The sequence below is a fragment of the Salminus brasiliensis genome, chromosome 7, assembly GCF_030463535.1.
Source record: "Salminus brasiliensis chromosome 7, fSalBra1.hap2, whole genome shotgun sequence".
Taxonomy (NCBI): Eukaryota; Metazoa; Chordata; class Actinopteri; order Characiformes; family Bryconidae; genus Salminus; species Salminus brasiliensis.
This window is the reverse complement of record NC_132884.1, coordinates 10306092-10324000: the sequence shown is the minus strand read 5'-3', so window position 1 is coordinate 10324000 and position 17909 is coordinate 10306092. Positions and strand designations below refer to the sequence as shown.

General features: G+C 37.6%; 1 protein-coding gene across 1 annotated transcript; it reads left to right on the top strand.

Moving 5' to 3' along the window:
* The first annotated feature begins 232 nt into the window (after positions 1-232).
* LOC140559424 (poly(rC)-binding protein 3-like) lies at positions 233-16068 on the top strand. The gene is made up of 13 exons (XM_072682931.1): positions 233-452; positions 9597-9758; positions 10225-10248; positions 10539-10571; positions 10664-10780; positions 10881-11012; positions 11942-12070; positions 12424-12570; positions 14009-14050; positions 14352-14427; positions 14840-14892; positions 15505-15674; positions 15822-16068. The coding sequence occupies exons 2-13, from the start codon at positions 9684-9686 to the stop codon at positions 15874-15876; spliced, it is 1053 nt and encodes a 350-aa protein (XP_072539032.1). The 5' UTR covers positions 233-452; positions 9597-9683; the 3' UTR covers positions 15877-16068.
* Positions 16069-17909: the final 1841 nt, after the last annotated feature.

Here is a 17909-nt window from a genome sequence, read left to right as displayed (position 1 = left end):
AGTTTAGCTTTTGGTAAGTAATGTTTCCCCTTAGATAAAGATTGTAGGTCCAGGGGTTCGCAGACACAGGGAATTGTAGTATACTGAGATGCTGGAGCTGTCATCTCGCTGCTTGCAGACGATCATTCAGGTTTGTGGACGGTGGAGCAGATGGACGCTAGCATGTCAGGGTGCTCCCGTGTCTGTGTTACCTTTTGGCTCTCTCCTTTTAATGAGGCTTTTATAGTCAGAACCGTCTGAGTCGTCAGACACACTCTGATACTGCTCAACATTCTCTGCTCTCTATAAATTCATTCAGAACTAACTCTGTCTCTTTACCTTCTCTGAGTAAATGTTCACACAGCCCGTCCTGCTGGAAGATTGCCTGCTGAGGTCAACTCTACCTGCGTCAGACCAGCTGCCTCCTACCAGTCCGACCAGCACGCCCCGTCCCCACCACCACCCATGCCAAGGTGAACCAGCAGCACATCCCCTACCACTGTGTAGCTGTCTAATGACCATGTTAAAACCTAAATGGACTCTATTAAATAATTTAAAAAATGGCCACTATTAATATTAGTACTATTAACTATAATTACTCTGACCATCACTGCCATGACTAAATTAAGTTATGCTACACCATGATTATTATATTATGATTAAGATCAGAGCAGTTCAACAGATGGACAAACAGATGGTTTGTTAACTTTTTTAATCAATAATTTATAAATAGTTCTGACCAGAGGAGGATGGGTCCCCCTTGTGAGTCTTGGTTCCTCCCAAGGTTTCTTCCTCCAGCTAGGAACTACTACTACTACATCTTGAACTTGAAGAGTTTTTCCTTGCCACTGTCGCCGTTGGCTTGCTCACTGGGGGTCATGGATCTTTCATGTCTTCTTATGTTAGTTCTTTTTTTCTGTCTTTTCCTAATTACTAATTATGTAAAGCTGCTTTGTGACAACAACAGTTGTTTTTATTTTCAGAGTAATTTCATTTAATTCATGAGAACTCTCACTGATAAACAAAATTAACCTTTCAGAGAGACAATAGAAACTAGAAGTGACCAAATTAATAATTTGGTACATTTCTAGAGAAAGAAATGCACTGGTCAACTCAGAGACACCAAAAGACCACAGAAGACAACTACAGTGGATGATCACATAATTCTTCTCTCATGTAAACCAGTTTGGCATGTTTTACCCTATGACTGGGTATTGAAAAGAAGACCTGCTTGGTTAATCAAACCCAGAAATAAAGATTAGTTTACCGTTTAACACAAGTTATGTGTTTACATAATCTGTGTAATGTAGTTACATTTTACTCTAAGACACATAGCCACATAGCATGTCAGCCATACCCAAACTTCAACTTCAACTCAACATTATCTCATGACTCGTATCACTACACAGGGAATATGGAGCTATTTTAGATTCCCTGGCACGGTACATCAATATAACAGAATTATACACAAATATGACATGGGTTTTGCAGCCTTACTCAGTTCTTATGCAGCTAGCAGTACGGACAGTGACGCTATTCTCTCTATTACAGTCAATGGTGCATCACAATGATTTTGAAGTTATTTTAAGTTAAAAATGCCACATAATGTTGCTTTCAAAGAAATCATACTCACTTCAGATCATAATTGATGACTTATATGAAGAAAACTATGTAGCTAGCTACATCATGTTGTCTGTGCCCACCATCAGCAGTTTTTTGGGTTTTGGTTTCATTTATTTATTTTTTTAGCTCCTGATCGGTAATGACACTTTGAAGTCATCCTTGCCTGTCTGTCGCTACTATATCAGTATAGGTAACAGAAAAATAGTGTAGCCCATCTTTTTATATGTTACTTGATTTGTGGCCCTAAAAACAACTAGTTTGCGAGAAAGAAAAAAAAACAATTAACAAGATTTATCACTCAACCCAATTGCAGACGATCGGACAAGACATGTTTGGAATCTGACCTGTGCTTCAGAGTTGCAAGATTAGCATTTCTTACAAACACCAGCCCTAATCTCAGCTTGGTAAATACATTTTTACCACAGCCTTAATTGATGTTCTTAAAAATCTACATAAACAAGGTCTAAATGGTTCAGCGACTGAGATGCTGCCACTATGACCTGAGAATCGCTGGTACAAATCCCGGGTCTTGCTGCTTGCCATCAGCAACTGGAGTCGGGGAGAGCACAATTGCTTTCTCAGGAGTGGGTTGATGGCACTTCCTCAGAGCATGCTGGCTACCTAACGATGCTTTTCAAAAAGAGATGAAGTGATGGGGGGAGGGGGGTTCACATAAACGGGGATTGGGTAATTGGCCTCGAGCTTACAAAAATGAATTAGCATAAACATCATGGATTAACTTTATTTAAATATTTAAACTAAAACTGGAACTCTATAGAGCTTTGTGAAGAAGTTCATTTTTGTTTTATAGTTGAAAGTAAGTCTTCTAAACCAAATCGATTTTGTCTGTGAAAAAAAGAAAGATTTGGATGCATATTGGAAAGGTTAAGAGGCATTTTAGGCATTAGTTTACAGGAATGTGAATGTGTCTTAAGTCTACTGTTAGTTAAGAATATTAGCCTTGGATTTCTCCTTCTAAACTAAAGAAGTTACCATGAAGACTTTACCTGGTAAAGTAATAAATCACAATAATTAGATTTTTTTGCCAAAATATACCTTTAAGCTCCTGCACAATAAAATGTACTATAAGCGGTGCCCAGAGTCATCCAGTATAATAATCACTATGACCAGAGGATCACTAGTTCGAATTCCCGATCATGCTGCTAGCCATCAGCAGCCATTAGCCATTGCTCTCTCCAGGGTGGGTAGATGGCTTGGTGGCAGTTTGGAAAAAGAGATGGTGGCTGATTGCGCATGTTTCTGAGGAAGCGTGTGTTAGTCTTTACACAATGTTGGGAGCATTGCATGTGATGGGAAGGGATGTGTATGGGTTGGGTAATTGGCGATCAGGAATGAAAAAAAAAATAGAATAAACTTGTCAAACTCATCATTCTTGCCAAGGGGGCTCCCTCAGTAGGTGAGCAGTAACCTGTAAAATAAAAAATAATTGACCCCTTATTTTGAACCAAATCGATTTACCTGTGGAAAAAAAGCATTCAGTTTCATCAGCTTTATGTTTGCTGCTAAAAATGGCTTTAAAATATACTTAAAATATCCAAAAAGGTGCTACATGGAAATAATTAGAAATAAGGAAATAAAGAACAATGGTTAAAAAGACACTGTAAGGAGGTACAATGATTTTCTTTAGTGTAGTTTTTAGCATTGTTCTTTTAAACATATGGATAGCTTTGGGCCGGTTCGGTTGATTTAGGGAAGAATAGTAGAAAATAACTCAGTTACTGTGGCATTGTGACACGCTGTAGAGTCTGTTCTTGATGTCTCTACTGGATTTTACAATTTGCCTATATGTGTATGGGGCAGGACATATTTAGGCTTTGTATCTTTGTGTTATCACGTGTTCCAGAAAGCAAGTCAACAGTCTGTTCTGAGTATATGTTTTCCCTGATCTGGAATCCATTCTCTGTGAGCGTTCACTCCTGTGCAATGCTTGTATTAATGTGGAACAAATTTAATGCTCTATTTGTGTCATCTTCCCAGGAGCTATTCAATAGTCATCAGGGTGTGGATTACCCACCTTTTGGTTGCAGCTCGAGAAAAGAGACCGTTTGTTTTGGGGTGTCAAAAAAGAGAAATAATAAGAGAAACACCCTTTGGGTTAAATTATTATGGAGTGTTTTAGGATCAATTAGACTGAAGTAGGACGCAAAAGAAAAAACACATTGTTTGTGGTTCCTCTAATCTGGGTCCCCCTCCCTTGTGCAACCTCAAGCCTGTAAGTGTGCTTGTAAGCGATTTATGCTGTGACGGAGGGGCTTCAGCCTTAATGACAGGAGCATAATCCCCCCACAACTGTCCCAACATCTGACATCGCTGTGGATTTGCTCGCGTTTGCTTAATCCACAGAGGATGCAGCCAAAGCTCAGAGTAATTCTGGGCTGGCAGGGTCACAAAATTGGTAAAAAAGTATAAAAGTATGGCAGGTTGAGAGCATTACTAAAGAGAAATACTGCATTTAGCCAACTTCAGCAGCATTACACTTGAACATTTGTGTATCTCAGCAAGAAGAAAAGGACTTGCTGCCATGATGTATCTTCACCATTTTGTTCATCAGTGGCTAGCGACACTTTGTTTAGCGATGTAGGGCAGGACACTATGTAGGGCGCATCCATACGCTGCCTGTCTATTGTACTAAACAAATATGTACCATCAGATAGCAGGGGCTGAAAAAGACACCCTGAGGCAAACGACTGGAAAGACAGCGGTGACGCATTGACCAATGGTCATACTTTGCTGTCACTGTGCCTCATTGGGTAGCTCTGAACACCCTGCAGGAGGGGGCACCCCAATGCCCGGGCACCCGTACACCCATGACCCGCTTTTGAGATTTGCAACATTGTCCAAAGCTCAGGATCACACCCCAATACAACCACATTTACCGATCGTTTCGGGTTTTTTATTTGCGAAAAAGTCACGTGTTGTGACATCTAGGCCACATGACCAAGCCATCCAGCCAATTGGATGGTTGCGTTCGATCTGAGTGAAAGGATAGGGAAAAATCATTTCCCTGCTTGTCGTTCTTTTTTTTGATAATCTTCTCGCAAACGCTGAAAGTGGTTGCCATCTGTTTGCAGTAGCACCTAAGGTAAAGCTTCTTTCCAATCTTCTAGATTTAAGGATATCTGCTCTGTTGCTAAATGGTGTTTGGGTTGTTTATTTATTTATTTATTTATTTATTCTAAAATTAATGTAAAAATTCTAAAATAATAGAATGAATCTGTGTTTTTCCCTGTTATCATTGTAGTTACTCTTGCATATTCTTTAAAAAGCAAATGCATGAATTTGACTACTGTTACTAGGGTACTGTCCTAAATATTCTTATTTTGCTGCGTTATACTGGTAAAATTCAATGTGTTCTGATCAAAAATATTGTCTATAAGTATTTCGGTGTGCTTGGCTCCGATAGCGGTCTTCAATGCTAGGCCAGTCATAGGTCAGATTCATTATTAAATTATGAAGAGGTATTAGTATTGCGTAAAGCTTGCCGAACAATGTCTGCAAACGGTTTGATTTGATTGTTGAGGACGTGCATAAATGAGTCATTATACCTAATTACACAAATACAAAAGAACAACGCATGTGCCGAGAAAGTGTGTTCCATCCCTCGAGACACTTGGTCAATCAGCTTCTTTTCATTCTACATATCTACAAAATTGTGTATACATTTATGCTGCCAAGTGATGCAGACTAATTGAATCACTGGGCCATCATTTATACTTTACATACTCATTGGAGCTTTGAATGTAGGATTAGTGTGGTATGACATTGAAGTGACAGGGCTCAAAGCACTGACAATATCACGTATGACTAACTGAAGCGCTCTTGCTATATTGATACTTTAAATGAAATAGTTTTGTGGTTTGTTAGTTTTAATCTGTTTAAAGTGAATAAACAATAGAGAATAAACAGATGGCCAACAGATCATTCTTTAATAATAATTACAGTTATACTGTATCCATATAAAGAATTGCATTTAAATGTGGCCATGTCAAATTCAATGATCTCTAGTCATTGCACAAATCCACTATCAGAGGACTAGAAACAAATTAGTTTTAACAGCTTCCCTTGATAAGTGCTGCTATGCATGAAATCGCAGCTATAGCCACAAATCACTGATCAGTTGATGATAAGCTCAAACATGATTATTTGTTGTTTATCTGAAAAAGTATTTATTTTAGTTTTGCACCAATATGGAAATTGTGGGCCAATGCTGATATCCAATGTTTTCTGTGTACATATCTATTGATATGGAGTGTTGAAACTGGGACTAGCATAGCATCTAAATGCACCAAGAAATGTCAAATGACTCTAAATGAAATGACACAGTAAATGTGTCATCAAAATATCAGTTAAATCTAGACATCTTTCCCATTTTTGAACAATTATCTGCCAATATTGATATGATTCTGAAACCACTGTACATCCCTGTGTTGTTTTATAGTTAAATATGTCTGTTAATCTCCTGACTGAATCTGCTTTAATACCACTGTGTTAAGGCCACAGTAAGCCTTGATGAGCTTGAGCTTGAGCTTGATCTTGAGCTAGATGTCCACGAATCTGTGGTCTGATGTACTCTCATCTCTTTACACATACTTTATATCCAGTTGCGCTAACGAATAATACCAGTCTTAGAATACCCGTACAACACCATTCTTTTTTTTACAATGAAGGACAACGTGAGGAGCTAGGTGTTCCCCAAAGAATGCATGGTAATTCTCCCACGACCTTCATTTAAAGAGACTGAATGTTGCATTCATGAATGCATTGAGTGCAAAGACTACTCATACTCATAGGTTCATCGGCTAGACATGGGCTTTACTTCTGTAAGGGGGTTTTTATGACCATCATGTTTTTTGTTAGTCTAGTTGATTAAATATCAGCAGAGAACTTTAATATCAGGAGGACTTACCATTGTACTACACAGTGCAAAACCATAAAACCTGTTTAATGTCTCATGTTCTTTTTTTTATATCTGTCTGTGAGTCAGTGGTGAGCGACATCAGCACTGCAGATTTTTCAACCTCTTTCAATATTGATTAAACCCCTGTATGAGGACTGTCACAGTCAATGTCTCCCAATGTAGCCACCCAGATACATGTGTCTCTTTGTGATTCAACCTTTAGCTGCCCCATCAGAGTGGCAGCTAAAGAATGCAAAATTGCACCACCCAACTAATAAAACAGACACACACGCTGTCCCCGTTGGCCCTCGTGCAATCTCAGGGACTCTGCTTTGTTTTTGAAATATTTTTATGTTACTATTAACATCGACTTTTGTGATTCACGCCTCACTGAGCTCACATAAGAGGGCTTCGTCCTTCATTGTTAGAGGGACTAAAGCTAGAAGCAGCGAGCGGAGAGCAAGACACTCCTACCGATACATTTCCACAGAACCCAGCACAGAGGAGCGCAATGGAAAAAAAGTGGGGGGGAGCAAGAGCGTTTTTTTCCCGAGCATTGCTCAGCCAAGCGCGAAGCGTGCTTAATTCGATAGCCGCTACCGAGGAGGAGGCCAGAAGCTCTTTAGCGGAAAGCTTGACCCACTTTCCCCGTCAGATGTCATGAGAAATGCTGCTGCTCCTCCCGTGCAGTGCCGCACGGCACTTCCAGCGCAATTAGCACAAGCGCTAACGGCTAACACACATCAAACCTGGGTTCAACCCTGTTAAAACATCTGCGTCTTCCTCCCGTGTCATTAAATGGATGAATCTGTGTATGTGGAATTGTTTTCTTGCTTAGTGGAGCAAAATATCTGTAAAATGACAGGAAACCAGGGGCATTTTGGCATTATAGGGACACTGGCTGGCTGAATTTTGTAATAGATTTTATTAAATGTTGATTCTTTTAAAAAATAATTCTGAGGTTCGAGTGAGAGTTTAGGCATAATTTAATTAAATTCATACATGTCTATTACAGGACCTCACAAAAATAGGAATACAACTCATTGTGTGTGTATGAGTGTGTGTTTGTGCGCTATGCAGACTAAGAGGGCGGCAGAGGCTTGTTAGGTTAAAGAGAACACGTGCTTTCAAAGGTGCCATATGTGGCCATTTTGTTCCCTCTCTGGCCTCATCTTATAATAGCAATTCAAAACACAAAGCCCTAATCAAGTATGACATGGCAAAGGACCCAAACTAAGCTTAGTTTCCATTACAATTGTATTTGTCATGTATAGTCATAGTAATAGTTAGGACATCCTGGTACAAATGACAAACACATCCTCTCAGAAAACAAACTTTAAAATAGCTTTTTTTCCCCAGTACATTTTAGAGCAAACTTTATATTCATTTGCTGGAATAGAACATATTCGTAAAAATATGTGCCACATTTTATTCCCCCCAATATGTTATATGTGCAGGGGTGTGTTCTTTGTACAGGATGTGAACTTAACAATATTAACAAACATAAATGAATAAATATAACCCACATTTTTGCAGATGATGACTATTTGGGGATTGAAAGACTTAAAAAGGTGATTGATTACTTGTTTTAAATGAATTCCTTTGCCCTGCTCTATCCCTCACTGACCCAATAAAACACTCATTTGTGGTATCCTTTTTTTATGAAGATATGCCATCTGTTCTGGACAATTCCACCAGATTGGCTTTTATGATGTGTATGATATTAATCTCCCTTTACAATTAATGAGGATAGTCTAGAACTGTTTTACTTGCTCAGAAAAATATATATTTTTTGTTTTATTTTATTTGTATCTATTTTCTTTCTCTTCTTGCATCTACTTATACTTGTCGGCATAGCATTGATCATGGTGGATTTCTGTAGGCTAGATTATTTTTTGCTTCCTGGCAGCACCACTCTCCAACCCCTGGATGCCGGTAATCTGGATTAAGGCCTTTATGTAATCTGGCATTCTGTGGGAAATTGTAGGACATCTGGCTATGGACCTCCATTCCTCCCTAATCGTTCCATATTCTTTAGTCCCTCTATGGCCTGCTAGGAGCTGAAATGAAAGCATTCAAATGATTAGGGAACTTTATAATGTTGCGAGATGCTCACAGAAGGAGAAATATGACCTGTCACCTTGTTTCTTTGTGTCCACTCAACCCTTCTAACAGTATAATGGTTCTAATAGTAAATCACTGCACTGTCAATTTAGTCTCTGGGTATTTAGCATATTGATTATGTAAAAGCATAGTCAATTATTATAAAAATGCTGAATGCTTGTGTCATAATATCTTGTTTAGTCATCCTTAAAATGCGTGGAGGATAAAAGTACCATGGGCCAGCTGCTGCAGTCACATAACTATGGGCTAAGTGTTATTCTCACTATTGTACATGTGTTTGAGCTCCCTCCTGTGGTTCAGTCTGACTAGAGTCTGCAGATCTATTTTATCTTATCAAGCTGCCTCTTTCTCAATCGGCCATAAAATTAGCACAGGTGACAGGTGAAGTGAAAAACATTGATTATCTTCAACTACAAAGGGTATCTGTCAAGTGAAGCCATAAATTAGGCAGCAAGTTCTTGAAGGTAGTGTGTTAAAGGCAGAAAAAGCAGGCAAGCATAAAGATCTTAGCCACTTTGTGATGGCTAGATCAAAGAATTTAGATCAATAGGTCAAAGCATTCCCAAAACATCTGGCAAGTCTCCTGGGTTTTTTCTGGAATACAGTGGTCAGTTCCTGCTAAAAATGGTCTAAGAAAAAATACAACTGATGCTGTTCATGAAGACTCTTCCTCACAATTTACAAATTTTAAATGATTTGATGCTAACGCATTGGTGTCAGATACCAAACGACACTTTCAGGAGTCTTGTGGAGTCCATGTCTCGAGTGGTCAGATCTGTTGTGGCATCACAACGTGGACCTACTAAATATTAGGCAGATGGTACTAATGTTATTGCTGGTCAGTGTACATGTAAACTAAGTTGCCCTTAAAATGTCATCAGAAGGTTCATTTTACTTCATTCTTATTAACTTAATTAGTAAGTACCTTACTTGTACTGTACTTTTCCAATAGGTGTTTGACCGGTGGCCTCTCAACTCCTCAACTCTCCTGAAACTCCCAATTAATTCTCACACCTTGTCCCATATCTTCACCCCTGCCATGGAGCCTACCAAAGTCCAGTCTGAGGGGGGACTCAATGTCACTCTTACCATCAGGCTCCTCATGCATGGCAAGGTAACTTTACAGCCAAAAAAGACTTTACTTTAAATAGTTTTGCCAATGGTTCCATGTAGCTGTGTTAAGTAGCTTCTAAGGTACCTGTGTAATGTGTACTTAATGAATTAAAGTAAATCACACAACAGTAATTAAAAAAAAATCTAATTCATTTGACTCATTACAGTAGCAAAATACTTCCTTTGGCATTACTGTATGGTTATGTTAAAAAGCAGGAGCAGACAACTGAATAAAGTTAAGTTGTTACTGTACAGTAGGATTACCCAAAGAAGGTGAATAAAGCATTTATTTGTCAGGAGTATGTTGGGCATTCTGGGTTTTACTCAGCAAGGTTGCATTGACCAAGCACATATACTTAAACTTGTGGAGTGAATCTAATTAACATCTGCATGCTTATTATGAGTATGATGTCCTTATAAATTCACTTACATTCTTACATATAATAAGCAATTTCATCTCTTTACAGGAGGTTGGTAGCATAATTGGAAAGGTAAGATTTTTTCCCCCAGAATTGAATAATAATAAGCTAAAGTTTATAGTGTGTTTCATGATGACTGATATAAACACTCCAGAAATGCCTCCATTCAAAGTTATTCAATGAGTAGTTGTTTAATATTCTTCCATAAAGTTACCATTTTTGAGAAACGTGGTTTGTCCCCACAGTGACAATATGCATATTTATTATACATGTTATTATTTTAAAATATTCCTATAAACAATTGCAAGTAATTGTTTGTAGTCACTTGTTTACCTTTACAACCACAATTTGCTTTTTTTCAGAAAGGGGAAACAGTCAAGAAAATGCGCGAGGAGGTCAGTGTAGTTTTGACATGTTGTACCTCATATACTCATGTACCTCAGAACTTAACATGAGTGTTGATGTATTTTCTGTCCTCTATCTACAGAGTAGTGCTCGTATCAACATTTCAGAAGGAAACTGTCCAGAGAGGATAGTCACCATCACAGGGCCTACGGATGCCATTTTCAAAGCTTTTGCCATGATTGCATACAAGTTTGAAGAGGTATCCTAGAATTATCATGTCAATGAAATTGACCTAAAGATAATTATTGCCTGATAATTCAACATTTAAAAAATACATTAAAAATGAATTCTTCCATCAGGACATAATTAACTCCATGAGCAACAGTCAGGCTACCAGTAAGCCTCCAGTGACCTTGCGCCTGGTGGTACCAGCCAGCCAATGCGGCTCACTGATTGGGAAGGGTGGCTCTAAGATCAAGGAGATGAGGGAGGTAAAAAGCTTATTAAACCGTTCAATGAATTGGGAATGTAGTCACAATCATTCTTTTTTAATTAATAATGTTTCTCAATCCTGGTTCTATAGTCCCCTGCCATGCACACTTTAATGTTTTCCCTACTCCCAATATACCTGCTTCAACTCATGAGTTAATTAAAAAGCATTTACTAAGATCTATTGGTTGTATTAAAGTATGAATACCAATATCAGATAAGACTTTTAAAAATAAAACAAACATAAATTCGATTTTTGCATTATATCTTTTAACATGAATTTTTACACACAATAGTATGCACTCAAGCTGGCATGGATTTTTGGAGGATAACATTACAAATCCTGTACTTTTTTGGACAAAGGCATTCATTAGGTTGCTTAAATAGTGTCCTGCACAGCAGACGATTCTGGTACATATACAGCCAAGTTTATGCATTTACGTGTCAGTTCAGACAATGGCAGAAACTGTCCCAGCTGTAGCAGCTACATAAACAGTTTTTGTCATGCCATTTAAACTCTGGGCCACCTATTATGTGAAACATGTGTACAGAATTTCTATGTAGTAAGTGAAAGTAATAATAAGTAAAGAAGCTAGTGTGCGCCAAAATAAGTTGCTTGCTTTCTAAGGCAGATTCTTGAATATTTCTTTGTTTACTGATCATCATTTGTTTACTTTGTTTTAATTTTGTTTTATCCTAAAATTTAGGTTTGATGAAAAAGGGTTTTAGATTCTCAATGTGGTTGCATACTTTTGGATCCCACAGTTTTTAGAGAACTAAACATTAAAGCCAAGGACCATTTAGAACTTTTTAACAGTGTATTCAAGGTTAAGGACAGAGACTGAATACATTTTTCAAACAAAATAAACCATATTTACAATGTGATCCAATGTGAGCTTTTCTTATCCAGCTGATTGTGCTGCATTTTTAGTCTACAGGAGCTCAAGTCCAGGTAGCAGGGGACATGTTGCCCAATTCCACAGAGCGGGCCGTCACCATCTCGGGCACTCCAGACGCCATTATCCAGTGTGTGAAGCAGATCTGCGTGGTGATGCTGGAGGTAAGGGAGAGGCGAAGCTGAACACTTAGGAGGATCACATGATGAGTTTCAAAGTTATGCAATGCTCATAGCACTTCACCGAAGGTTATTTATTTTTGCTATGACTCACAATGAAAAAAGAGTACACTTGTGCCTTTCAGGCACTTCTTATGTCACTGCGTATAAGGCAGAACATATGTAACTAAGGCGCTGCTCTTCTTCAGCCTTGAAGTCTGCTGACTGTTCCTATTCTTATCTCTCTGAAGTTCTTTTGAACTGTTGGTCTAGTGTGTTAGTGTGTTTCTTTTTTGTTCCACTTCATTTCTCCCTACCTTTCCTCACTTCCCTCACTGCCTTTCTTCTTGACTTGCTAGTCCCCACCCAAAGGTGCTACAATCCCATACCGGCCCAAGCCTGCCTCTGCCCCAGTGATTTTCTCTGGGGCACAGGTGAGAGCAGACCCACTGGCAGCCCCCTCGACAGCCAACCTCAGCCTGCTGCTACAGCACCAGCCTCTGCCTGTGAGCATGAATTCATGCATTTACCCTGATATGTACAGTGTATTAGATTTGGAACAATATCACTTTTCTCACACAGCTCCAATACTGATAACACAAACTTTAGTAAACAGTGCCCTGCTGTTTTTAAGTACTTAACTGTGTTTAAATACTTTATTTTAATACATCTAAACATACCCTGCTCAACCAAACACCTACAGGGTGAACTATATTGACATGAACATGATTTATGAAAACTGCAGTTCTTTTTATACACTTACACTTTCAATCTGTTAACATTAAGATAAATGTGGTTTCTCATCACCAGAGATCAAACAAAAACAGAGAAACCATGTAAGAAAATATGTGTATGTAGAAAGTTTGTGTTTGCACCTCTGGTCAATTCACACATTGAATTGAATAAATCTTTTCCAGAGAACTTCTGAATGGCATTCATGAATTCACAACAGATATAAACACAATGTGCAAAAAGACTTAAGCACGGTTTATGTTTTTATCCTGTATATAAATTCAGCACATACCTAATTGCACAAATGTGTACTATAAAAGAAGTCGGTAAATGCCATATTTAGGTTTCCTTGTCCTGTAGAGAATTTGTTTACTATTTATTCACTACAAAATGTTTTTTGAACTGACTTAACACATGGTACTGGAAGTGGATTCTGGAATTAGAAATATGTTTTAGTCAAAGTAAAAAAAAAACATTTGCCTTTAAATGTTTTGAATACTTGTGATGTGACAGATTATGTGAAATTGGTAACTAAGAGGCAGTATTCAGGCCAACACAAAGATAAATGAACATATTTTTGTACAGTTTAATTTTGAATTGCTGGGAATTTTGATTAGATGTTTTAATTAAAAAAAAATTGAATGTGTAGAATAAAATCAGAGTAAAATGGGATAACATTCTAAGTTTAATAAATGACAAAGTAAAAAAGTGGGTTTTATCGTGGAAAAATAATTAAGTAAAGAAGCAAAAGGGGAAGTACTCATTTTTGATAGTACTGTTCAAAATATAACACAAGTAAAAAAAAATCATCTTAACTTTGGTACATTACTTCAATTTACGTAATTCTGTGATGTTTTAGGCTAGATTCTGTACAGAATCACATTGGAGTAGTTTTTTTTCTTCAATATCCAATCTAGCATTTTCTGCTACTGGTGACCAATTCAGGGGCTTGTAGGCACACACACTGACACACATATATGCCACACAAAAACAAATGAGTTTCTTTTTACTGATGGTAACAGATTAGAGAGTTTATAATTGAAATGTCAGCGCACGCAAAAAAGGGCTGATGTATTGCGTTGATGTCATATGATGTATTAATGTCCAAATCAAACCCGACACCTGAGAAAACTGTTTTCTTTTTCTCCTTTTTCTTTGATATATGTCAAACGAATCTCTCTCATTCTCTCACTCTCTATCTCTCTCTTGTAGACCTACACCATTCAGGGACAGTACGCCATCCCTCATCCTGACGTGAGTAGAAAGGGCCCTTTTATCCTTCACTCCATCTCTGTTCAGTCTTCTAACTACCTTTTTTTTCTTCTTTTTAAGCCCCCTATCATATTAATATTCACGTTATTAATAGCATATTCCTTACATCAGGCCTAGGTTTATTAAAATTCAGTGCTTTCTCTCCTTTCCTGTCTTTAAAGTCTCCCTTTATCGTAAAGTTTCAGCTTACATGTTTAGATGAGTGTACAGAGGTTCTGAACGGGACACCTGTGTTGTGACGATAACCTCTTAGCTGTACTGTCCCTCCTCCCTTCCCCAGCAGTTGACCAAGCTCCATCAGCTGGCTATGCAGCAAACCCCCTTTACCTCCCTTGGGCAGACCACCCCCGCTTTCCCTGGTACGTACCCATCCACCCCACCCGCTGCACATCCTTCACTCTGTACCCATAGAGCTTCTCTGACGCAATCTTTTCTTTCACTCTTTCCCCTTCAAGAGTTAGGTCAACTTGGTGAAACCTTCAAATGAATTACCGAAGCCCGATCATTAGCTAGCATTGTGTTTCTTACACTGCTAAACTGGTTACCATCTTCCAGCTATAAAAAGAGAACGGTGTACTAAAGGACTGCATGTTCCATCCTTTAGAAAATATAATACACCCTCTAGAACTGCATATTCATTACCCGACAACAACAACCAAATGGGCTTATCTCAGTCATAATAGATAGGATGCATGGGAGCTGTTCTAAAATAGCTTAACCTTGTGTGTTCTTTCTCCTTCTCTGTTTATTCATTCTTTCACCGTTACCCAGGTGTGGATGCCAGTTCACAGGCCAGTACTCATGAGCTCACCATTCCAAATGATGTGAGTTCAGTCTATTTATCTTAACTTTTTGTGCTCTTTTTCCATAACATAAAAACAGGACAGCAACATCAATGCTTTTTTTCAATATTGTGCAGCCCTAGTTTCATTATACATATACTATGAAGTAGTTAACAGCAGAATAACAGCTGATATTGCTCCGGTACTGGTCACATAAATCATGTAAACAGGAAAAATAAGAATGGAATAGAATCTTTCAGTTGGGACATCCCCGTTTCAAATTACATGTTTTGTTGTAATTGCACAATTTATTAGAGAACATTTTTATTTATTTGCTGCATTTAATGTATTGACAAATATGAAATGTGCCATAACACTGTGCACATGCCAGATTTCATATGTGTTTTCAGTAATATATTAAATTAAGCAAGTAAACATTATGTATTACAAGATGCAAAAGTGTGTTCTCTGTTGAGGGCATGTACAAGGAAAAATGTAAGTAAATAAAGTTATATATATATATAAATGATAAATAATTGGTTTGCTTATTGGATGAGGGGTAGGATGAGCCAAATCAAACATCCTAATGGGCCAACTTTTACCCCTAAACTTTCTTCAGATTTCTTATTTTTGACCCATGTCTTCTCTTTACAGCTAATAGGCTGCATAATCGGGCGCCAGGGCACAAAAATCAATGAGATTCGTCAGATGTCTGGGGCTCAGATCAAAATTGCAAACGCCATGGAGGGGTCATCAGACCGTCAGATTACCATCACGGGTACACCTGCCAACATCAGCCTGGCACAGTATCTCATTAATGCCAGGTGAGTGTCACGGCCAACTTTGGCATATGGTTAAAGAATTACTATGTATTAGCATAGTCAACCTGTGATTAATTAATTACAGTGTAGTACAAGCCATGTGTTTAATACATTTATTCAGGATTATAATATCTTAATGTTGGTGGGCAGGTTTCGAGATGTTGCAGCTATGTGGACTGACCCTTCTACTATGACGACCTCTTGAAGCCCTATGCTCTTCTCATCTGAAACTTGATGCAATGGTCCCGTTCTTTTCTTTTTTTTCAACTTCATAAGCTTTCATACCAACCTGGACAGTTACTTGGAACATGTCTGCTTCTGAGGAAGTCTGAATGGAATTAAATGAAAATCTTCAGTCTTTACATAATTTCTTTCATTGAAAAAAAAGATGAATGGACTTAAGGCATTACGACATTGACTGTGCTAGTGCTACTTTTGTTCAACTTGTCTATGGCTATGTGGCCAATTGTTTAGTTTTTATTCAAATGTAATTTAACAAGCAATTGTTGAGTATTTAGGTCATATGTAATGAATGGTAATGGAATTGTGTCTGTGTAAAAGCATATGTTATATTTTCATGTCGCTTTAACTATAGTTATATACATAGGGTTTTAGCACAAAAACTTAGCATGCTGAATGTCTAGAATCAGTTGTGCTCTTATTTGAATTCTGCTTTTGTTGTAAAAATACATAAATGCATAAACTTTCTTCAAGCAATCATACATGTGATGCAAGCAATAAATCTTAAACATGTATTTGTTCAAATGAAAACCATAAACCTTTGTTTTAGCTTATGGAAAGAATATGGGAAAAAGTACAAAAAGAGAACCTTTGTGTTATGTAAATATAGAAGACAGGGTTTCCGATATTACATTTTTTCTTAAGGTAATTTGTCTTAAGGTGATATATGATTGTTTAGAGCAGTATATACTTGACTTTTACTACAATCTACATATTGCATCATAATGTATAAACAATAACTCATCTGGTCAACGAAGCTCCTGTTTGAAAAGAACGTCTGTAGCAGTCTTCATACAGCATTTCCTGAGAAAAGAAGATTTACTTCAGCCTTGCTTAACAAGTTGATTGTTTGATTTGCGTCAAATATATATTACGTTATTGTTGTCTTCTAGTTTAACGGGTTATGATAGCATATTCGCAATGTATTGAAACTTCATGTTAAATGCCATGTCTGTGCATTGTATGCAATAATGTGACTATTTCTTGCTCTTTTTTTGCTATTTATAACAGCATGAGAAGCATACATCAGTAGAGACATAGATTCTGTTGATGTTTTTTTTGTCTTGTATTTCATTAGAATTTGGCATTAAGTATAGAATTTTGCTGATGATTTTTGACTACATGGCTCTGATAATGAGGGGATGGTGATTGCATCTGAATGTAATGATGTGAAATTTGCAATGAAGTCATTTGCAACGTAGCGGTTTTGTGCTAGCCCCAGATTAAGGCCGCCCAAACGGATAAAACAGCCTAATCTTTTGGATGTCTGGGCCTTTATATTTTCTTTTTGACTTTCATTATGAGTAGGGTAGCGATTCATGTATGAATTTAGTATGAAAAGTGTATGAAAGTGTAATTACTCTTAATTATTACCAGTTATCTTTTTGGAATGTTTATTGTTTATATCAAAGAAGTGGGCTTTGATGGGTTTTAATGTAATTTAAGATCATTCCATGTATGAACTCAGTGTTGTCATTATGTGAATGAAATGAAAATGCCAATTGCTTATATTATTGCACGCCTATTGTTCTTTACAGGAGTTCAATATGAACAATGTAACTACTACAAAACATGTGTACCATAATGAACTACCATGCATGCTGGTGAATAAGAATAGCTTTTCGAAATGACTCAAGACAGACAACATCCAGAAAACACTATTATTACTTTATATGGACGCCCTTTCATTCAGAAATAGATCCAGCAATTTTCTGGTTTTGTAGTGTACAGTGATAATTGTGGATTCAACCTCCACTGCAAATTAGTTGTATTAGTAAAATGTACGAACTTCAAACTTCATTCAGCTGTTTACAATAAACAAATCAAACAAAAATAATTTAAACAGCTTAACACAACTACTATAACAAGTGCTTTCTCCAAATTCAACACACATGCATATATTCTTGGCTTTGCGTGCTGCAACTACTTTCTTCCCACCAGAGAATTCCTATGAGATTCAAGTCAGGTGACTGTTATGGCCACTCCAGAATCCTCCAT

Coding starts and splice junctions, on each gene's coding strand:
- LOC140559424 (XM_072682931.1), top strand. CDS start 9,684: ATGGAGCCTACCAAAGTCCAGTCTGAGGGGGGACTCAATGTCACTCTT. Junction 10,781..10,880: donor TTGCATACAAGTTTGAAGAG/GTATCCTAGAAT, acceptor TTCTTCCATCAG/GACATAATTAACTCCATGAG. Junction 14,428..14,839: donor GACCACCCCCGCTTTCCCTG/GTACGTACCCAT, acceptor ACCGTTACCCAG/GTGTGGATGCCAGTTCACAG.